The following is a 25,169-nucleotide window of genomic DNA, read 5'->3' on the forward strand; positions in this document are numbered from 1 at the left end:
TAAAAACACCGATATGTTTCCAAATTTGCTTGGGGAGTAAAATATACTGAAAAAATATAATATATATTGATACCCAGTGTCACCTTTACACATATAAACTCTACCTGGCTACATATGTCTATAATACAGGAATCTATGTTGTGATGAACAGCTATTATTACTCCTCCCCCTCTTTTATTATTATCCCTATCTTTTCTATATACCACATAATTGTCATTAAACAATTCTTGATTATACACTCCATTCTGTAGCCAAGTTTCTGTCAATACCACTATATCATATTCGCATTGAATACTATTAGTATAGAATTCATGAGTTTTAGTATTCAAACCACGTACATTTTGGTAATAAATAGATAGTGTTTTTAATCTCTCCATGAAAAATCATAACCAACAAGAATTTCCAGTTTTACTGGATAGCTATTACATCATCCATGGATTTTAAATGTATTACTGTACTATCCTTACTTTTCCTCAGTAGAATTCTACCCGAATTGTCTATCCACAAAAACGCATATCTTTTTTCAGTTTTTATCTTACGTGCTTCATTAAATATCTTTCTCCTACTGTATGTTATACTATGATTTACATAAATTGTACCATTATGAGTAAAACCTATTTGATTTATATTTATATTTCTTTTAACTTTCCTTTTCTCTACAAATTTATCCTTTACACTTCTCCTAACAAATTTCACAATGATGCCACTATCATGTTGATGAGGAGATTTTTTTAGTCTATGACATATATCAATATCTTCATTCTTAATTTCAACATCCAAGGCTCTACCAATATCTTTTACAATATCATACACATTTTCATTCTGTGTTTCAGGAATACCATATATTTCTACCATATTCCTCCTACCGTACTGTTCTAGTTCTTCAATTTGAGTTTGCGTTTCTTTAAGCTGCTTCTTTAATCGTAAATTATCATCATTAAGTTTTTCGATTTGCACTTTACATTCTCTTATTACTTCATTTTGTTTTTTTAACATGTCATTATTTTCATCTAACTTTTCATGTACAAGATCTAAAGATTTACCAAGTTCTTTTTCAATATTTCGATTACTTCTTTTCAAATCCTCGAAGTCTTTCTGTAAGTTTATCAACATCTTATAAACATCTTGCATAGAAATACTTCCCTCACTGCTACCAGCTGGTAAATTGTCTTCATAAAGACTGTTTCTTCTTTCCCTTTCACAAGTATTACAACGCCATTTCTTGTTTTGTTTATTCATATATTCAATATCAGGTTCTGTCAGATTTACACATTGTGTGTGATAGTATTTTAAGCATTGGAGACATTGTATTTTTGATTCTACGTCTTGTCTGGCAACCGAATTCTTACACACCGGGCACTGACTCATTATTGCTCATTAAGAGTAAACCACTCACTTTAGACACTCACTTTAAACACTTCGATTTATCGTTGAATCGTCCCGGCGCTCCGCAGATTGATCTGGCAATACTGGTGCTTCAACTGTTGACAATTGATGGTTTATTTATGTTCTTGAAAGCCGATTTACCATTAATATATTTCATTATTTATAATGTTCATACAATTTTAGAGTTCACATTATATACTATTCTAAGCACTAGGTACTTACGTTCTATTTCACCATCACACTTTGCATATCCACTTAAAAACACCAATAAAAAACCTTAATTCTGCGGAGCACCTCGTTGATCAGTTCTCACCCGTCGGCCATCTTAAGGATAGTGTCTGCAACTTTTAGTATTATTTTGTGATGTTGTAGGTCTTACCTTTGTAATGTCTTACAATATTTCAGTTAATATTTAAATCCATTATGGAAAACGTGTATTGTCTTTATATTGAACCCTTAAAATGTCTCACTGGTGTTACTTGTGCATATCTTCCAGCATGAGACTGTGATGGATTGAGGTATCATCTCGTTGTATCAACTCACTATATTATATTATTGTATTTCATTGTGTTAGTGTATTGTAGCATGTATACAAATTGACATGTCCAATTTCATAGCATGTAAATGCAAAAGTCATTCATGGATGAAATAAATCTAATTCTAATCTAATTCTTCTGAAACCAAGGTCAACATATTAATTTGTTGTCATTAGCATGAACTAAGTACATTTCAACATACTACTGAAAAAGTCATAACACAATTACAATTTACTTGTTTAATTAATTAAATCAGAACACCAAATCTGAAGGTTATATAACCGAACATCCTAAGGAGAAAAACCAAAGCTGACTAGCTTGTCATTAGCATTGACACAATTTGAATCATTAGCATGGACAAAATGTCATTACCATGGAGCATGAAATTTTCAATAATTAAATTCAAAGTTAAATTCAGTTCTGATGTCTGTATAGCATCAACATACTACAAATCTAATATCATAACTTTTCAATCTAAAAAAATAAAACGTTTCTAAGTCAAAAGTGTCCCCTAATTATAGAATCAACCAACGGAATTACCAATCCACAAAGGTTAAACAGTGACAGTGAAAAACCAGGCAAAAGTAGGACTGGCTCAAACCAGTTAGTTTCTTTGATATTTCTTAAGTCCACTTTTATACACAGATATGCTAAGCAGGACTGGACCTACAGTTTAAAGTGGGACCCAAACAGATATGTGCCTCCACCAGGTATCAAAAATGAGCTTCCATGATTATAAGATGAAGATGTTACCACTAAAACGTCAGGGAGGCCTGGCACCTCAGTTGATGAATCAATGGCATGGTATGCCAAAATAATCATGTTTGAGTCATGGTTGAGTTTGCATTGTTCGCTGAAGTTTCCATGCATGTAAAATAGTTAAAGATCAAGTGATACCAGATCTGGATTGGTAGCTCTGTTACTACAGCAATGTAAAAGCATGCCAGAAACCAAGGCTGAAATCCTGGTTGAGTCTGCAATTTTTGCTGAAATTTCTACAAAAAGAAATTCATGTCAAACAAAAGAGTTTGGAAATATTTTTGTCTTTATATCAATTATAAATTTCTTATTCATGTGTAAAAGTGGTGCATGTTTCTCCTGTGATGTTTTCTAATGAAGACTGCCAGCCTAAGTGTAATGGCCCTGTGCTTGATTGGCACAGGCATGGTTGAACCTCGCAAGTATGTACTGTATTTTCTAACATCTAATGTTTTCTTGTTGCCTATCGATATTATAGCACCATTTTCTCTTGTTTAGCTGGCATCCTGTTATGCATCTTTTGTTTCATGAAAGACTGTTACTTGTTAAATAGAGTTTGAAAAACAACACACACACACACACATTTAAGAACATGTAGCATTTACTCATGTCTGCAAAAAGAAAATAATAATAATAAATAAATACAGTTCTAAAATGTTAACAGAATTTCAAAAAAATATTTCACATGTGACAAGGGATGAGTGTAAATATTCTGATAATATTCTTTATGTATGAAACTTACCCAAAAGTTAATTCCTCCTTTTGTCTGCATTGTCAACCATAATCCTTTGAACCGCACATTGCGTTGTAAGTCATACACTGGGCACTGTAAAATAAATTCATATATATATATATATATATATATATATATATATATATATATATATATATATATATATATATATATATATATATATATATATATATAGACACACACACACAGCACCAAATAATGAGAAGGATTTAAAGTGTTCTGTCACCTGTTGTCTGTGTTCTGTAGATGGGTTCACTCACTGGCAACTGAAATCTTAGTCCAGTGATTCTTTTAATATTTACAGTAGCTAATTATTTGATTATACTATGGTGACTGTGCAATGGTATGTTATATAGAATAGAAGAAAAGAAAGGACAAGGAGAATAAGAAATTGTCCTGTCACTCATTAAAGGGTTTGTGATTTCATGCAAGGGCTTAAGGAAACCGTGGATAAGCTCATTCAAGATGAAGCGATAGATTACTAAGAACATCTCATGATTATAAGTTTCCTGTAATTCTGGATTTCTCTGGCTTCCTATCTGTCTTTTAGAGTGGAATAACATTTCGCATCAGCTTTAACTTAGACTCTTTTATCTTCTATTTTAAACATATTTATTTTATTTATTTATTTTCCCTTATACAATAATATGGTTCTTACATACTTTGTTTTGTGTCTTCATGTTTACAAACTTTTATCTATTTATTTCTTATTCCTGTTCAGTCATAAAATAATAAGTTGTTGTTTATCCAATAAATAACATAATGAATAGATAGAAATATTAAATAAAAACCCAACTTCATTTTTGTATGATTGGTGAAAAAAACTAATAATAATTACAAAATGAACAAGAAAAAAATAATAAAAATTAAACTTATAGTTACATGAGCAGGCATGTTATCCTAAGAATGCAAGGGAATGGAAGTGCGCCTCTGGTATGTAGATAAAGGTAGACAGAAGAATTGTACCTTCCTTTTCCGGTAGCAGAAACTCCAATGGAAGAATAATAGAGCGGATTGTAGGATTGTGCCAGTAATGACTAGACCCCACTAAAAATGTGGTTGTGGGGTAACAAAGTTCCCTAATGCTCCCGCCAGAGGGTTAAAGAGCCAAGTCCAATTAACCCATCATTCTTCTTGGTAAACCTTTTTTATTAGTTAAGAAATTAGATCAAAAACTGGAAAATTGTCCCAAACTTTAAGATCGTCATGTGAGAACCAGGGGAAGGTAACTCAAAATTTACAGAAGAGAGGAAAAAATTTATTCTTAAGAATTTGTCTGACATCTTAAAGAGTGGGTAAATTGGAGATAAATGACTCCACCTTACTGCTAGGATTAGAAGAGGAGAGTTGGCGATATTTAGAACGGGAGGTTAAGGTTCAACCCCTGCTCCCAAACTCACTCACATGTTTAATTGATGGAAGTTCAGTAAACCAAACCAGTACTTCATTTTAAAATATTTATTGAAAGCTTTCAAATACAACAAGGAGACAATCCTGAGATGAATGAGCTAGAACTTTCAATTGGAGTGAAACATGTTTCATTCTCTGTATCATAGTCCACCCAAGACCCCTACACTTTCACTTCTGCTGTCTTATTTCAGCATTGTGCCTGATTCATACTAAAATTTCCATTATCATTGTCCCAGGAAACCTTCCCAACTTTCGAATTCCCTGTTCGATGAGAGTTTAATCCACCTTGACAGGAGTTCAATCCTCTTCCCTAGCAGTGTAGCATGTTATGTTTCCCATCCTCTACCCAGAGGTTGACATAATGTATACATATGACCTACATATGGTCACATAAAACACATACTTGTATAGTAGCTACCAGTGGTGGTCCATCCATGAAACAGAGGAAACAGGCTGTTCCCTTCTACTTATCGCCCTTTTTAGCTATTTAAATGATCTATAATTACATAAGAAGAACACTTCTTTCTACCAAAATCAACAAGCCGAAGAAAAACTTTACCGTGACTGGACGTTTGTTTACTTCACCTACCCTCATCATTCCACCCTCTGCTGTCTGATGCCGAGTATTCTCGACCACGCATGAAGGTAAACGATCCTCATGGTGCCACAGAAGCTGAACTCTCTAGCTGTTCCCTATGAGAGACATAGCGAATTTGTTTTCCTTCAAGTTTTTGCTATGTGCACAAGTTTAATTGCGTCGTAGTAATGGTTTTGAGTGTAGTAAGTCTATAGTTTCCTAATCTCATTGCATAATTGCGCCTGCCAGTCATAACGAACTGGAAAAATCTTCTACAGTCTAAGCGTCTGCTAACTGCCTTGGCTAAACGCTGTGAAATAGCTTTTGACAGAACAGCTCATGTCCACCTATTCCACCAGCCCCAAGGCACACACAGCAGCAGGACAAGAAAGTGAATGTTGCAAGCGTAAGGTTGCAAATGTTGTATGATCGACCAGCTGAAGACGAAAGCTTGTAGTTCATTAAATTTTACAGAAAATACAGCAAACCAACACCTATCCTAACCGAATTAAAAACTAAAACTAAATCGTACACAAGGCATTTTCAAACAAGTTACTACAACTCTATAAATGATTAACTGGATACTCTACCAGTGGCAAATTATTGTTGTCCTTATTTGTTCCCGAGAAGGGAGTTTGGATTTTGTCACAATTTCTACAAATCTAGCGGACGTCATGAAAGAACTTGGCCATCTGATTGCCATTATTGAATTGAGGACGTTTGAATTACATAGAATGCTCAAGTCTACAAAAAAAGAGGAAAAAAATGTCAACTTATTCTACAAATAGATAGATGAAACAGGTTTCGACAAAACATTTTTTTTCTCTGAACATTAATAAATTTATTTTATTATTTTTTTGTTGCGCATCAACAATTTTGTTTTCAATGTTTTCTTTATATTATATCATATTTGCTTTAACATTGGTATTGTTATAATTTTAACGTGCTTCATGTATGTCACTTCTGACAATTTGTAACATACTTATGTATCCTATGTTTATTTGGTTCATTTCAACAAGGATTGAATTTAACTTGGTCTACTGTATTATATTACAACAGGTATGGGAGGGGAGGGGGCAAGTGCAGGTCACCTGTTCTCCTGCCTGATTTAGAACTGCACGCCACTGGTGGCTACATACAGTCCCTGACCATATTATTAGATGCACTGCAATTTTTTTTTGAAAATAAGAGTTTTGAAGGGGAAAATTATACAAAATTGACCATTAGTTATCTGAAAAGTTTCCTGTGCTTTATTTGAACCCTGGTAAATACGAGTAATACGTACAAAGCACTTTCTTGCACAACATTGATATCAATAATAGTAATAGTAATAATAATAATACAAAGTAATGTAATTTGATACAGTGGACACTTTTAACAGTTTGCTTACTTTTCCCATTAAAAATGTTGCAATAGGGTTCTTTGTGGCTGAACTTTGGTTATTGTAATGAACAATATGAAAAGAAGAGGTACTGTTGTTGCAAACAATACCGCCAACACCAAGTGTCATTGTTGTTGAATGAACATGCCCCAGTTCAATTCAAGCTGAGTTGAGAGGAGGACGTCTTGCGAATAATGAATCGTATTTGTGCTAAATTTTGTAGTGATATTGTTTTTGTACACTGTTAGTATATTTTTTAAGTTTAATTATTAGCATTAGGAAGTCATGGATAAACAAAGTGACTTGACATCGAGAAAGATTGCTGAAATTAATAAATACTAAAATGTTCTCTAATCGAGAGATTTTGCAAAGATATGATGTGTCTGAAGCATCTGTGAGGCGAATAAAGAAGAAAATTTAATATTGTGGACAGTGTGAGCCACAAAGGGAGGACAGATGTGGGTGTAAAACAATTTTTACTCCAAGATCCTTATGCTGTTTGAAGAACATTTGCCTCACAAATAGATTTGCGAGTACAAAGGAACTTAAAGATAAACTTGAAAACAGTGGAGTTCGTGCATCTGAAAGAACAGTAAGGCGTAGGCTCTATGATATGAACCTGAAGACACTCAGACCTGCTAAGATATCAAAATTAACCCCTGCTATGATTCATAAACATTTTCGTTGGACAAAAACTCACAAAGAAAGAGATTTGAACTTTTGGAGATCTGTTTGCTTTAGTGACGAGTGCATGTTTGAAATCTTGGGGAATAAATCTCAGTTTGTGAGAAGACGTCCAGATGAAAAATACAATCCTGATTGTGTTGTGCAGACTGTCAAACATCCGATAAAAGTTATGATTTGGTCAGTCATTAGTGACAAAGGTAAAGGATGTCTAAATTCTGTTCAAGGGTAAATGAGGCAATAACAGTATAGGGAAGTGCTTAGAAGATAGTTGCTATCTCAAATAAGAGAATGGTTCCCAAATGGAGGATCATTCATATTCATGCAGGATGGAACCTCATGCCATACCGTAAAATCAACAAAACAGTTTCTACAGAGTGAAAATGTCCCTCTCTTGTCCTGGCCAGGAAACTCTCCAAATATGAACCCCATTCAAAATGTTTGGTACCTAGTGAAAAAAGAAGTGTCAAAGAAAACAATTATGACGAGAATTGGCCTAATTGAAAAAAATAATTGAAGTGTGGAATCACCATCCTCATATGAAGGAGACAGTACAAGCATGCATTGATAGTATGTAAAGACTAAACTAAGCACTGATAAAGGACAAAGGCGGCTCAACCAAATATTAAAATTGACTTCCAGTCATATGTATTGTATAGCTAATATTAAAAAACACAGTAAGAAATTATATTTGTAATTATTAATGTATCAAGTAATTGTTGTTTTTAGTTAAGGTTCACATGTAATCAATGCAATATTTAATGTAATGAAATAAACAATAAAACATAGAGAATAATAAAAAATTTAGACGAGATAATAACATATCCTTAAAATCTTGCATAAAATTTGGAGGTGCGTCAAATAATTTGGCCAGGGGCTGCATATAAAATACTGTTTGGTAAGTCTAGAAACAATTATGAGCATAGGGAGGAGGAGATTCAAATTGTTCAATGACCCCTTTGGAATTTGTATCATATTGCAAGTCACAAATTAGCGGAAAGTTGGTTATTTTGATTGTTAATAACATGAATAAAGTCCAGTTTGTTAGTTTTTGAACAAAATTATCCAAGAAACACTGTGTTAGATTCAGAAATTGAGTGTTCAATATCAGATTATGTTTATGTCATATTCAAAAGAATAAATGATTCTATAGTTCTCAAAATTCCAAAAAAATTAAATTTTATGTGAGAATGGAACATTATGACTAATATTTCCTCTAACTTTTTACTAGGAGTTGTCTAATATTTAATAAGAAAATATAAAAACTGTACATTTCAGTGAACTAACTATGCAAACTGTAAAAAAAATGTCTACTATTGTATATTACTTATTATTTTTAATAATAATTATCATTATCATTGTTATTATTTCTATTATTCTATTTATATCAATGATCTGACGAAAAAAATAATTCTGGCTACACCTATTGGAACAATTATAGTGAATCCCTCCTTAAATGTTTTTCTCTCTATGACCATGAGTGGAGATTTTTCGATTTGTTGATAAAGCTCTTCAGACAAGATATGTTACAAACAAAACCGAAAACTGCATTTTTGGAGTTACATTCCTCTGGTTCTCATACGACGATATATCCTATTTCTCATGCTGAAATTTCAACTGTATAATGCTCAATCCAATTGGACATTGTTTGCCACACACAGTCAGACAAAATAAAGTAGGCATCAATTAATCAATATTAAAATTGAATAGTAACCATGTTAATGATATAATTTTCTCTGCCAAGGTGTAGTAACTTTCATTTTCTTGTTCAATGACTGGAATTAAGATCTTAGGGCTAATAGTGAGGAGAATGCAAGAAATATTGTACATTTACAATAATATTTCTGAAGAAATGAGCTGCCCAACTGACTACAAATCCACCCTTATTAGAAGACAACATATCAGTATAAAAGCAATAAATGCAACTGCAGATCTCTAAATGGGCATTTTTATAATAATGCTTAGTGAAAATAACTGTCGAATTTCTGAACATACAAACATAAAGTTGATCCAATTGCATGAAATTGATTGATTGATTGATTGATTTGTTGATTGTCCACTTTATGAACAGTAAGGCTAATCGAGACTGGACCTACAGTTTAAAGCGGGATCCAAACCACTATGTGCCTCCACCGGGAATCGAACCCAGGACCCCTTGATTACAAGGAGACAACGCAATTGCATGAAATGTTTTAGATGTTCTTTAAAGAATGATTACCCTGCAAAGAATCAAAATTTGTCACTTCAGCAGTATTGCGTTAATTACTTTCTAACCTCACAAATGATAATTAACTAAAATGTAGGCCTAGGCATGCAAGCATTAAAAATGTCCAATCATGCTGATTTTTAAACCATATTGTAATGTTTGGATGGCTGGATTTGTATGAAGCTAAACTGTACGCACAGAGTCTAATTGGGAAGAGACTTATAGCTTATACTATACTTATTTAACAAAATCCCCATTCACCAGAGATTGATCCCGGGACCCCTTACTGCTATACTATCCATACCAAAATTTTAATGATTCTATTTTTTTAGATTTTAAGAATTAGGTAGTTCAAGTACTATTTTATTCTTTAACATGTTATTTCTCTCTTGAATATTGTGGACAGTGTGAGCCACAAAGGAAGGACAGATGTGGGCATAAAACAATTTTTACTCCAAGATCCTTATGCTGTTTGAAGAACATTTGCCTCACAAATAGATTTGCGAGTACAAAGGAGCTTAAAGATAAACTTGAAAACAGTGAGGAATATTTGAGCTTTCTAGCAAGAGAATCACCCTGAACTTAACAGAATATGAACACTGTTCACACTTATGTCACTGTTGATACATGAATGAGTAAATAAGAAGCAGAAAATGAACTTTACAGTTCTTTAGATGTTGACGTCCTCTAACTTAAAAAAAAAATAATTACCCTGTTGGAAATTTCTACTGTTTACGGCAGACAAATTTTACTGTTTTCAACTGCTTTCTACTATGTACTGAGAAATGTACTAAAAAAATTGTTGATCTATACAGCCACTATACATCAGTGGGTCTACTGTACTTAATAAACAATATTAAAAGTAATGGATAATACTTGTTACAATATGTTTTCAAATCATTTATTGACTCCAGGAATAGATAGTTTAATTCTTGACACCACACTTCCAGTGATTTAGAAGTACTTTGGAAAAACAGTACATGAACTGAATTTCTACTGTTTTTTTCTAATGTATACTATTGAAGCCAGATATATCTTAATGAATAAATTAACGTAACTCTTTCTAAAGAAATAACTTAATCTTAAAGCAGCTAGTAGTTTGAATATGTGATCATATCAATTTTTATCATGGTTACTATTATGTCTGTGTAATGCAATTGCCGAAGGGAGAAATCTTTTGATCAACATAGTCACCAGCATGTGACATGGTCAGGTCTTTCCTAATTTTTATCTGTTTCTGTGTGAATATAGGAAGAACAACATATCAGTGTATGTCAAAAACAGTAGGTTTTTCAATTTTTCTACAAGTACGTTAACTACAAAGAAGCTACACATTTAACGATGTGTTCAATATATTTGAGTTTTTTGTTGTGTGAAAGCATTCCTAAGTAGCAAATTACATACATTTATTTTAGTTGTTTACGTGATTTCTACATTGCATTTCCATTTGTATAGACAAGATTTTCTTTTTCATTACTGATAAGAGTACTGTTTTCACAAAGCAATATACTGAACACAATAAAAGATATTAGTTGTACAATTATGTTATTGAAAATATTAAGAGTACAGTTCAGCTACAAGATGGGAAGCACCGTTGGACTACCAGAAACAGAAGATAATATTAGCAGTACAGTTCAGCTACTAAAAACAGTGGACACAGTATGGTAAATAAAAACAGTAGAAACAAGCAATATTTTCTATTGTTATTTGGATTTTTATCTTATGACCAATGAGCCATTATTTCTAAAAAAACTTGATTATTTATTATAATTTTAGAATAAACATATTCAATACAAAGTGCTGTAAAATAATTGTATGATTAACCAAAAAAATTAAATGAGAACCAACGTAATACCTACATATAAACCTGCGACATTTCTCCAAGTTATAAAATCCTAAATACAAAACAATTATCCACCAATGACTTTTAAAAAATGTAAAAATTTCAGATAAGGACATTCTGATTTGCATTTCAAAATAAATGTGACACAACAAAGTTGCAATTTAACTATATTTCTATTATAGACTAAACTTACAATGATATTCTGTATAGATATAGTCATGCATAAATTATCATCTGAATTAACTGTCAGTAAAGCTGAGTTTGTGCCATCCGGGAACTTAAATCCATAATAATGAGGCTGGGATGGGGTTAAAGAAATTGTCCTGTTACTGTCACCAAAACTGAAAAAGATAAAGAAACCACAGGTTAATACTTATCCATATAATTTTAATGAGATCAACAAAATATATTACAAGGTGATTCTTAAGTGAAGGCGTGAACCATAATGGACTTGTCAGAAGAAGGTGAAGGTATGAGTGTATTGTTATGATGTGTTAGCTGATAACCAAACTTAAATTTAAAAATTAAAAATCACTGAGGAATATTTGAGCTTTCTAACAAGAGAATCACCCTGAACTTAACAGAATATGAATTTTCACTTCAAATACCTTATATAGAAGTCTTCCACTACTTTTACAAACAAAGAGAATTCCACATTGACAGGACTGGAGGTTGAAACACTGACTACCAAATCCTCATAACATGGCATACCAAGCAAGGACCGTGAATCATATTTGCTAACAGGACACAAGGTTCTCTCTGCGTAATGGTACTCATCACTGAAACGAGAAAAAATACATTTTATTTACAATTTTGATACACAATTTTCATTACATTACATTCATTCATTCATTATGTTGCTAGTTCAGTTATAGATAACTATTTGAAAATGTAGCTGTGAGAGATCCTGTGATAACTGACCTTGCCAGCTTTTGTGGTAAAGTGGGAATTTTAATATGTTCTGAAGTCAGTTCCATATTCAAACCCTGGGTGAGACATAGGTGGATCGTTGTGAATGTCTGCCATTTATTTCATCAGTTCATCATAATTTTTCGCCATTGTAATTAACTCAAGATGTATAAAAAATATAAAATAACCAATCGAGCAACAAAGAGAGATAACAGAAATAAAGTGCTACATGCTACAATAAACACTACTATAACAAAAGTGATTGGAGATTAACTTCATTCATTTGAGTTTTCTTTCATGTACGGAGAGACTAATGAGGACTGGCCTACAGTTTAAAGTTGGAACCTCAGCACTCTGACTGTACTGGGTATCAAACCCATGGCTCTTGAGTAAAAGGCAACAAAATAACCACTGTCCCATCGGTTAGGTAGGCCCTTGGAGATCGACTATGTAGCCCAGGGGTCAAAATGAAATGTTTAACAAAAATAGCACTTTACATTAATTAACCCTTAAGTAGGCATGCAGGGGTAAATTTGACTCTGAGGCAATTGTTAGTTGGCCACACTGCCAGTCCCAGATTTCCCAAAAGCCTCATTGTGTGTTTTAAATTTATAAGGAATACCTAATTCTCAAATTGCCTCTTTTTTTCTTCGGACACATGAATGGAATAACTTACTGTAGTTGTATTGTAAATATTAGTTAACAAAGAATATTTCTTAGGAGAGATAGGCTAGCAGAGCTCGGAACTATTTACTAATTTGTTGCTTTAATTTCCGACATTGTTATTTCGAATGTACAGTATTGTGCTGAGCTGTGTCAGTGATTGTGGCAAGAACGTGGAGCCTGCCACTTGCTTTTGAAAGACAACACTGGCTTGGCTGCATTCCAGGAATGCCATTCCTTGTTACTTGTTATTGGCCGCATATCAAAAGTGTGATTCGCGTTGAATGATTGAGAATTAAACTGTCGGCACAAGCATTATTAAAGGGGTTTCTCATTGTACTATTCTATTGTTAGTTGCTCTAGAATATTATTCAAGAAGTAGGTGGTGCGTCGCATCTCGCGTGTGTCAGTGTCCGACGTGTGTTTGGGGCAAGTTTAAAATGTCATTCATATTCATTCATATTCTTTATTTCCGTTGATCCATGTCCATTGATATGGAAATTGTCATATAACAATACATACAGTAATAAAATATTAATAGAATTTTAGACAAGATTTCAGTAATGATTTTAAGAATTACTACATGAAGGAAATCAAAATACACTAATAAAATATTAATACAATTATAGACAAGAATTACAGCAATGATTTGAAGAACTTGTACATGAAGGAAATCCAAATAAAAGAAGAATACACTATTGGAGTGAAATTACATACAATATTTAAGGCGAGCACAATAATAAGCGAAGAAATTTTTTAGTGTAAAAATAAAATGTAAATGTAAATATGTAACATATAAAACATGGAAGAACGCAATATATATACAGAACCGATTAATGATCATTTAGGCACAATAATAGCATATAGTGAATACATGATAATATAAATAGTATACTTCCATTTTCTGAACAATCAAACTCTCTTTGTTGACAACTTATGTAATTTAATATTTACAAATTTAGAAATTCATTTATTGAATAAAAACAATGTTGTAATAAGAATTTTGTTAATTCCCTCTTAAATTGGGTACTTGATTCCATTTTTTGCATGTGTTCAGGTAATTTATTATACAGGTGGATGGATACCTATGGATTTAGGACCTTTTGCAAGGAGAGTGGTATTATGAGTTTCTATAACCACATTGTGATTTTTTCTTGTGTTGTATTGATGTACTTCCTTGATACGTTTGGAGAAACTAGACATATCTTGTTTTACATAGCACAGTAAAGTTAATATATATAGGCAAGGTAATGGTAGAATGCCAAGATCCCTTAAAGTTTTCCTACATGGTTCATTTATTTTCTTTCCTGCCATAATTCGTACTACTCTCTTCTACAAAATAAAAATTTTTGCACTGTTTCTAGCATTCCCCCAAAATACAATTCCGTAGTTGTTACTTGTGACTGGACAAGACTGAAATATGTTGTTCTTATTGTCTACCTGTTTATCATGGTTCTTAAGGTTTGTATACCATATACCGTTTTGCTTAATTTCCCTTCTAGTTGCTCTATATATATATCTCAGTTGAGATTTCCCTGTATCCAAATACCCAGGAATTTTATGGAATTTGTATATTTGACATGTTCATTTTCTATTTTTATTACTGGTTCTTCATTGTTCTTATTTCTTGAATGATAGAATTCTATTGCTAAAGTTTTGTTTTTATTTATCGTCAACTTATTTGTGGGGAACCATTTGCAGAGTTCGTTTGAGGTGTTTTTCATATTTGAATTTGGAATTTGTTAATTTTTGCCAGTTAGCAAAATGCTCATGTCATCTGCATATAAGGTAGTTTTAACTGAGAGTAAGTTTGAAGGCAGGTCATTTATGTATATGGTAAATAGTACTGGCCCTAGAATAGAGCCTTGAGGAACACCACATGTCACTTCTTCTAGCCTAGAGATATGGGAAGAAGCATTGGTATTTGTCCCTTCTACATGTAAGATCTCTACAGCTTGACTGCAATTTTGCAGGTAAGATCTAAACCAGGTGTTTACAATACCCCTTATTCCATAGTGATTTAATTTTTTCAGAAGTTAGTCATGCGATACTGTGTCGAAAGCTTTTGATAAAAAGAGACCTACACACTGTTCCCTAATGTCCAGGAGTTGTCTGACATGTTCGATGTATTCAAATATTGCTGTAGTTGTTGATTTGCCTTTACGGAAACCATGTTGTGATTTAGATATTATGTTGTTTTTATTTAAGAAAGTTGTAATTTGTTTATTCATTGCAATTTCCATGATTTTTGAGAAGGGTGAAAGCAGAGCTATGGGCCTGTAATTATCTACACTACGCTTATCCCCTTTTATATACACATGTTTGATTTTTGCTTGTTTTAGTTTATCTGGGAACACACCAGTATCAAAGGATAAGTTCACTAGATAACATAATGGGTGTAGGATATGGGTGTGACATTTCTTTATAATTGAGGATGGAATTTCATCCAAGCCAGTTGACCATTTGCTCTTCATTTTTAAGATGATGTCTGTCAGTTCCTCAACAGAGACTGTGCGTAGAAACATTGATGCACTATGTGTATTCATTTTAACCTTACCAGAGTTTTGATTGGTTTTGACTTTATCCTTATGTACATTGATTAGGTATTTATTAACAAATTTGCCACTACCAAAGGATCGCTTACGTTTATGTCATTTTGATAAAGTGTAATATTTACTAGTTTTTTTGCAATTTCCCTGCAATTTATTTTCATTATTATGCCTCACATTGCTCTGGATTTATTTGAAGAATCTGAAATTAGTTTCCTATTATGCCCTTTCCTTGCAGCTTGTAACACATGTTTATATGTTGACTTGTATTTCTTGAAGTATTCTTCAAAATCAATTGTTACAGCTGTGCTTTTCCTAGCCCTGTATAGGAATCTTATTCTATCACAAGCTATCTTTACTCCTTTTGTGATCCAAGGTTTCTCTTTCTGTGTTGCCCCTTTAACTTCCTTCTTTGAGAAGGCTACATCAAAATAGTAAGAAAATATGCAATGAAATTTGTCCAAAGCATCATTTACTGTGCTACACTCATATATATGTTTCCAATCTTCATTGCTGAGTAAGTGATTGAAGTAAGTTGTATTTTCATCATTAAAAACTCTTTTGGTGGTATAATCATTTATTTGTTTAACATTGCTATTGCTTTGTGTAAAATGGTGTTGAATGTGAGAAAGACTATGCAAAGTGATCTGAAAATCCAGTGTCAAAAACCAGTAAATCTAAGAGGGCATACACTGATAAAGATAGGTACCTTTCTAAACATATCTTTAGCTGAAATTTGACTAATGACGAAAAACAAATGAGACATTGGTTGGTTTATTCAGAATCCAAGGGCTGTGTTTTCTGCATTCCATGTTTGTTGTTTGGTGACTGAAAACGGAAATATCTTTTACTTCTGGGTTTAATGATTGAAAAATGCCTCAAAAAGGATGCAGCAACATGAAAATTCAACTCAACACAAAACAAGTGTAACGAACCTTAAGATGAGAGGGAATTCAAAATAACAGGTAGACTCTCATCTGGTGGAGCAGTTAGAAGAGAAATGCAACTATTGGAAGAATATTTTAAAATGGATTGTTGCGACAGTCAAGTTTTTAGCACTGAAGGGACTAAGTTTCCGAGGGACAGACGAGCACATAGGAAGTCCTAACAATGGTAATTTTCTCGGTTCTCTTGAGTATCTTTCTGAATTCGACCTGACTATTGCACAACACCTGAGGACATATAGTAATGTGGATTCTGGGAAAACATCGCATCTTTCTAAAATGATATATGAGGAACTAATTACTTTAATGAGTGATCATGCTCTTAAAGAAATTAAGAAAGAGTTGAAACAAGCCAAATATTTAGGTATTATTGTTGATTCCACACCTGATATATCTCATGTAGACATGCTTAAATTATAATACATTATGTGAATACTAACGGAATTTCAGTTGAACATTTTATTTGCTTCTTACCCAATGTGAGACATCAATCAGAAGATATCGTAAATGCAATTTTGAATATTTTGAAGAAATATGACATAGATATTTCCAATTGTAGAGGGCAGTCATTTGACAATGCTTCAAACATGTCTGGACCATACTTGGGAGTTCAAGCTGACAAAGCTCAACTTTGTCCATGTGCTGCACATTATCTTAATCTTGTGGGTTCATGTGCTGCTGAGAGTTGCACAAATGCGATATCTTGCTTTAGACTGTTCCAAGAACTGTATAACTTTTTCACGGCTTCTACGCACCAATGGAAAATTGTTAGTCAAGACTGCATACTGAAACTCCAGAGTCTGAGCAAAACACAATGGTCTGCCCATCATGATGCATGTCACACTTTGCAAGATGATTGGCCAGGAGTTATTCAATCTTTAGAAGTAATTTCCAATGACAAAATGCACTAGTGCCAAAACGAAATGAGGCCGATCATTAACGAAGAATCTCATTACTTTGGAAATAGTATTTATGACAGTTCTTTGCGGAATTAGCGTAAAAAGATTTCAAGCAGTGAATGCTAGACTTTATTTTGCAAATATTGATGTAGGACAAGAATGTGACTTGTGTAGTTCACTGTCAGATTTCTTAATGCTTTTGAAAGAAGACTTCTTTCGGTTTAAGAATTGGCTAAGTGTATATCTGAACATCAGAAGTATGCATTCTATGAAAGGAGAAGGGAAAAATATCCACTATTGCCTGGTGATAGCGTTACAGAAAGGGCAGCACCGAAGGCTGGATCAGAAAATCTCAAAATCAATACATTTAATGTAAACCTGGACTGTCTGTGTTTCTCTCTTAAACAACGTAGTGCTTGCTACAAGGAACATCATGATAAATGTGGCTTCTTAGAACCTCTGGTTACTTCAGACATAACTTCAGTTTCAGCAGCTGCAGAGAAGATGTATAAAGATGATCTTGACTTCACCTTGCACAATGAATGTTTGCATCTGAAATCTCATCTACAACTTCTAATGGCGGATGACGAGAAGGCAGAAAGTTTGTCATGTCTATGTCAACTTCTTTGTGAAGAGGATTATGTGGAAGGATATCCAAATGTGGATATAGTCTTTCGAATGGCACTAAGTACATCGGCCACCAACTGCTCAGGAGAATGCTCTTTCTCAACTTTGGGCCATGTAAAGACTTATCTGAGGTCATCGATTGGTAAGGAACGGCTTTCAGCATTGGCACTCCCAAACATTGAAGGAAGGGTGATGCAGAAAATGGACTTTAATGCTCTGATAGATGACTTTGCTCATTGTAAAGCTAGGAAGAAGGTCTTCTCTGAAATAGAAGGCAAATGTTAAAATGTAATTTATATAATTTTTTGTCATTTTCACTTTGTTACATATTTTGTATGATGGTATGTACCTATCATTTAAATCAAGTAAAAATAAAAGTCTTCTCTGAAATACAAGGTAACTGTTAAAATGTAATTTATATAATTTATGTCATATAACTTTGTTACAATTTTTGTAAGTAACTATCATTTAATTAATACTTCAGGCTGTTAATAGCAGTAATAATAATACAGAAAATAATGATTTTTTCATTTTTGAAAAACATTATGGGGGCAGCAGAGTTTGTTTGGCCTAGGGCTGGCAAAGAGATAAATCCGGTCTTGCACACTGCTGTGTTATCTAGTACCTTCCTAAAACAGTCTGTTTTAACTGTCCAGGTCACTTCCTGCATTGTGTATGTAACAGCAACAAACATAAACCTGTTCTAAAGTTGCTGGGGTCAAATTTACCCACACATGCCTGGTAATGTATGTATTTTTTTTGTTTTTCTTTTAGTTTTTTAAAACTTTTGCTTACTCTGTTTTCTGGCTGAAATATTTTAGCCATTTTCACTTGTTCAGTGTTGTGTTACCTTCTTTCAAAGTGGATGTTTCATTTTTCTAAGAAACTATTCAATAGCTTGGAGTATGAAAAACAGAAGGGGTGTATATGGCGGCTGTTAAAGGAAGTTTCGAACCAGGATGAAAATAGCTCACCTGAAGCGTTTCAAGATGAAGAATTGGCTCCAAAATCAGATCATGATATAGATGATCATGTAACTGCATCTGAACATGATACTAATTCTAAGAAAAATCATGAAGAAGAGAATGATATCCCAGAAGAAAATGGAATTTATATCCTGGGAAAAGACTAAATAACTTTATGGAAAAAAGTTATTTTGAATGTTCACACAAGAAGTATGAACATTGTTTTACTTCTTCCTAGAACCTGAGCAACTGCAAAAAATGCCAAATCTGCTATCGAGACTTATCACTTTTTATGGAGCTAGCACCACTTCTGTGAGATTCATTGTGCAAAGTACCAATACCTGCATAGAAATTACACTTAAGGTTAAGAGTTGCCAAATTGACTGAAGAAGATGAAGTTAAGAAATAAAAACAAGATTATGTGACATAATATATGATCTCGAATAATAATACAATGTTTCCACTTAGATATTTAAGTAAAACTAAAGAGATTGTGAACATTTGTATATGTATATTGGAACCTCATTTTTTTCAAGGGAAAATGTTCTAAAAAGACATGTATTTATTTTTAAAAAATTGGATATTGCTACATTTACACAAATATTTGAAGTGTATGCTCAACAAAAAAATCGTGTTTATATTTCTCATTCCACAATTTCCTTATTATAATCATTTGATTCAACTATTGCATGAAAATGTTATGTAATGGTGAAAATGCAATGTTTGCTGTATTATTTTTTTAAAATTAATTGCTACCCATTTTATATTTAAATAATACTAGTTTAAGTTCTTCAAAATAGTCAGTTTAATCCCATATAATTTATATTAGTACATATGTATCTCACTTGATTACAAAAAAAAAATTATATTTGGGGGTCTAATTTAACCCCATTTGCCTACTTAAAGTAATGAAAGAGGCACGCCTGGTTAAGGCTTAACATGGTTTTGTCTTTTTTACCAGCTGTAAATGTCTATTGGTTCCAATTCAAATTTCAATTGGATTGAATGGGTTTAAATTAGGGCTGAGCTGATACTCATGCTGATTTATCAGTATTGGCCTGTAGCAGTGGTATCAGTATCAGAAACTATCAGTTCGAATTCATCTACTGATATCAGCCGATACTTTATCCTCACTGGAAGGTGTTAAGAATTACACCACGTGGAAGTTCTTAATCAAATTAACTTCGATCAATTGTGGTTTATAGGACTGCATCGAGAGTACTACTCCAGTGAACCCAGTGCGAGACCATATGAGAAAGCATATGCTAAGACTTGTTTGTGCCTGCATTCTTCTTGCTACCCACATGCTAGAAATGTTGAAAGTGCAAAGTCAACATGGGATAATTTAAAGGCAGCTTCTAAAAATGAAGGTATAAGTAGGTGCTTAGCAATTAAAAGAAGACTGGCCAGAGTGCATTATGAAGACTTTCCTTCAATGGACTTTTACCTGTGTGAAATCATCTAATTGAAACAAGAGTTAGTGGATGTGGGATGCACTATTGATGATGAAGAAATCGCCAAAATTATATTGATTGGATTTCTTGTAGATTTTAATCCTTTGGTAATGGGTATTGAAGGAACTCAGACGAAACTTACAAGTTAGTTTGTGAAGTCATGGCTCATGCAGGGTGATTTTCGATGAAGTGAAAATGTTTCCAAGGATTCTGCATATTTTGCTTCAGATAATAAGAAGAGTCCATTTGTGTCTATTTGCCACCATTACAAGAAGGAAAACCACATATAGCCAAGATGTCCTCAAATTCAGACGTCTAAGAAGAGGATCAAGAAACCTGCTACAGTTACGAAACAAGGACCAAGTTCTTCACAACACAATGATTCATTGTTATTGACTACCCACAGTGCTTTTGCCAGCAAAATGTTTAGAAATGTTGACTGGTTACTAGATTTAGGGTGTACTTCACATATGAGTAAACGTAAAGATTGGTTTATTAATTATTCAAATTCTAAGTCATCTGAAATTTCCATTGCAAATAATCAAAGGTGATAAGTAATGAAATTGGTGATGTGAAAGTAAATCTCAAACATAATGTGCAGAAGTTAATTTCCGAAGTGATGTATGTTCCAGATATTACAGCTAATTTGCAGTCTGTTACTGAAAAAGGTTATGTTATGCTTTCTGATAACAAAAGGTGCAGTGGTTACAATGTATCTTATATTGAGATTAAGGGTATTCCAACAGCAACAAAGGTAGGTGGTAATTATAAGTTAGACCAGGCTGAAAATTTATCCATGATGAATATAAACAATCCTACTGCAAATTATCTTGAAAATTGTAAAGAGATAGTAGCTATGTTGTCAGTTAATGCTTCAGATGATGTATGGTATAAACATTGAGGTAATTTGAGTCTAAGAGGAATGATATCCTTGAGAGATAATTTAGCTGATGGAGTATTTTCAGAATGACACCCCAAAACTATGCATTTCTTGCACTGAGGGGAAGCAGAAAACTACATATTTTCCCAAGGAAATAGCAGAAAGAAATAAACAAAAACTAGAGTTAATACATTCTGATGTTTGTGGACAAATGTCTGAATCAACTTGAGGTGGTGTGCGATAATTTGTTACTTTTACTGATGATTATACTGGCAATAGTTTTGTATGTTCTCTTAAATTTAAGCATGAAGTATTTGAAAAAAATGTGGAGTTTTGTAGAATATCAGTGTAATTCAAAAATCAACAAACTTAAATCAGATAATGGTACAGAATACTGTATCAAGAAATTTTCTGCATATTTCAGTGAACATGGTATAATCCACGAGACAAGTGTTCCATAAAATTTGCAACAAAATGGAGTTACCGAAAGACAAAATAGAACAATTATAGAAACATCTATAACCGTGATTCATGATGCTAATATCAGTAAGAGATATTGGCCTGAAGCAACACCTGAAGAAAGTTTGTCCTATAGTTGCAATTAACCCTCCTTAACCCACGCGGTGGCACTATGACGACTTTTTTAAAATTTTGAATTATTTTCCTTACCAGCAGAATAATGGTCAGGAAAGCACTAGGTAACTTATCTTCACTACTCCCCCCAAAACATAGAGGCATTGGTGCCTCTTTTCTGTGATTCTTTCAGTTACTTACATGCCTCTGACGTGACCGGTCTCCCTTTGGCGGCACTCAGTACTGTGTGCGAGAACATTTCATATCTTAAATCACAGCATGCCAGCCATGAATTTGGGGGAAATAAGAAAAATAAAACCACAGTTCGTTGTTCGGAATGCAAATTATTTGTACGCAGAAACCATTGCAGTAGCCATACGAAATGTAGGAGTTTTCAAAGTAACGATATTAAAAAGTGACGAAATTCAGCTCGTTATATTTGAGTTAGTACACCTTTTTTTATGTATACCTCATAAACAAAGAAACAAATTGAGACTTGAACATTTTAAAAATATTTTGAAAGTTTCTTCTAGGTGTGTTTTCTACATTTGATTGCGTTTCTGTGAATCAGTAACATTTTGACTGAGAATTTTTCGAACAAATAGTTCCTGTCTAAGCCCATACGAGTTGCACTATTTCAATTCGTTTTGAAAAATAAGTTGACAATTTTTGAAAAAATAATTTGAATTTTTTGAAATAATAATTTGAATCTTTTTGAAAAATACATTGAACATTTTTGGAAAATATTTCATAATTTTGTTAATGGTGAGTTAATTTTTAGTGCCTTCATTATATGGCAAAGTTTTGATTATGATTACTTTAGAATAATATTTTGGTGCATTTGCTTCAAGAGTCTAAGCTTGAGACACTTTCATTTTTTTTACTTTTCTCTTAATAGCTGATACAAATGTCCGAAATAGACATATTTTAGTTCATGTATACTTCCAGTAAGTGCTAGTGTAATTCAACCTCGATTTGCACCAATAATTCACGTAAATAATGTTGGTAATGATGAGGCAACACTGAGTGCTGCGCGTGGGACATTTGTGCTGCAATGAGGACGTGGATGATGGAGAGTTAAAGAAGCTACTCCAAAGGAAAGGTGGACAGGACATCAAGTTAATCTAGTCATCTTCATGTATTTGGTTGTACAGCATATGTTTTGAAACCAGACCATCAACGAATGAAGATGGATAGCAAGTCGGAACCATACAGTATGGTTGGATACTGTGACTTTACAAAAGGTTATAGATTAGCTGATGCTTCAAATCCTGGTAAGGTTATTAAAGCAAAAATGTTATATTTATGGAAAATAGTGCAGGATCATGTGTCGATGGGAAATATGTCAACACAGACATGTCTTCTGATGTAATTTTACCTTTCACTGTGCAGTTGCCATCTAATGGGTCAGAAGTTATAAATAATGACCATCAAATTGTTGCAGATGGTATACAGAATTCAGAAGGAAAATCAAGTCATACTTCATGTGTTGATAGTAATGTCAGTGAATTATCATAAGTAAATTGTAAGGTAAACCTGCATAATATCGGATAACTGCCCAATATCGGATACCTTCCTTTCTCGGATCGTGGGTGCTGCCATCTGCAGCAATTCACTGTGCTACGTCCGTCGATTGTTGCCATTGCTCTATTGTGAGTGGAAATGTAGTTGAGCACACTGTGCCTGCACTAACGACGAAAACTGAAATTTTCAGTTTCTGAGCTTTTGGAAGCATTTCATCATCAAAGGTTTTCACATTGAAAGTTACTTATATTTCATAGAAAGATGGAATAATAGAGTATGTTGATATGCTAGTCCTATTCCGATTATATTTCCCATGAGGTCGCGTTTGGCCTAATATCGGATAGGGAAGCATGCCAAATATCAGATAGCCGATATTATGCAGATTTCACAATGGGTTCTTCGTTGTTCTGTTACAGATGTGGAAGGGAAAGCAATGGAGCAAGGAGTCGATGCTGAAGGCAGTGGAAGCTGTTAAAAATCATGAAATGGGTTTCCTGAAGGCTTCAAAAGCATTCAATGTACCGCGTTCGATACTTGAAAATTATGTTAATCATCCAACAAAAATGTCTCTGGACCTTGTAACAGTTCCTTTAGAAAGAAAACCAACTCTTGGTACAGACCTGGAAAATGAGTTAGTAAAGTACTGCAATGAACTGGATGGACAGTTTTACGGACTACAGCTGTGAGATATTCATGTTCTAGCATACCAGCTTGCTGTGAAGAACAATGCCAATCACAATTTTGCTGCATGTAAAGGGATGGCAGGTGAGAAATGGCTGAAGAGGTTTCTGCGTCGCCATCCAAATTTAGCTGTTTGTAGTCCACATGCTGTTTCCATTGCAAGACTGAAGAGTTTTACTCGTGAAAAGGTAGATGCATTCTTTACTCTACTGAAACCTGAGGTAGCTGCTGTTAAATTTCACCCTCACAGAATTTTTAACGTTGATGAAATGGGGATCACTATTGCACAAGGAACGTGTTCCAAGGTAATCAGCGTCAAACGAAAGAAAGAAGTTTCAAAACTTACTTCTCCAGAGAGAGGATCACTTATTACGGTGGTGACGTGTATGAATGCTGCTGGACTTTGTGTACCTCCACTTATTTTATTCAAGCGCATAAACATGAAAACAGAACTTCTTGATGGAACACCCACTGGAACGATTGCAGCTACCCACCCTTCAGGATGGAACCAGCTACCTATATTCACAGACTGGTTGCATCACTTTATTAAATTTGTAAAACCAACATGTGAGGATCCTGTAGTGTTAATCCTGGATGGCCATTATTCTCACATGAGAAACTTGAGTGTTTTTGATGTTGTGAGGGTGAATGGAGTCACGATTGTGTGTCTACCCCCCATAGTACACACAAACTCCAACCTCTGGATGTTGCATTCAGGCCCCCTTTAATAAAGCCTATGCCCATGAAATCGAGAACTGGCTGGACGCCCATCCTTTTCGGCCTGTTACAATTTATCAGGTGGGAACATTGTTCGGATGTGCATTCATGCGTTCAGCCACAATTGAGACAGCTGTGAATGGATTCATGAAATGCGGTATTTATCCATTTGATCGTCTCATATTTGGTCCATCTGACTTCATTGCATGTGAAACAGAGAAACAGGTCCCTGGACCCTCCATCCCTGG

At 33.8% G+C, this 25,169-nt stretch overlaps 1 protein-coding gene across 1 annotated transcript in view; it reads right to left on the minus strand.

Annotated features, from left to right (window-relative positions):
* Positions 1-25,169, minus strand: part of LOC145993916 (SID1 transmembrane family member 1-like) — a 373,625-nt gene that overhangs the window by 161,213 nt on the left and 187,243 nt on the right. Inside the window, exons 3-5 of the mRNA XM_083129833.1 lie at positions 12,145-12,315; positions 11,730-11,877; positions 3,424-3,507 (exon numbers count right to left, since the gene is read on the minus strand). Of these exons, the coding sequence (XP_082985959.1) occupies positions 3,424-3,507; positions 11,730-11,877; positions 12,145-12,315 (403 nt within the window). The remainder of the gene's footprint in view (positions 1-3,423; positions 3,508-11,729; positions 11,878-12,144; positions 12,316-25,169) is intronic.

The sequence above is a fragment of the Lepisma saccharinum genome, chromosome 10, assembly GCF_977018435.1.
Source record: "Lepisma saccharinum chromosome 10, izLepSacc3.1, whole genome shotgun sequence".
Taxonomy (NCBI): Eukaryota; Metazoa; Arthropoda; class Insecta; order Zygentoma; family Lepismatidae; genus Lepisma; species Lepisma saccharinum.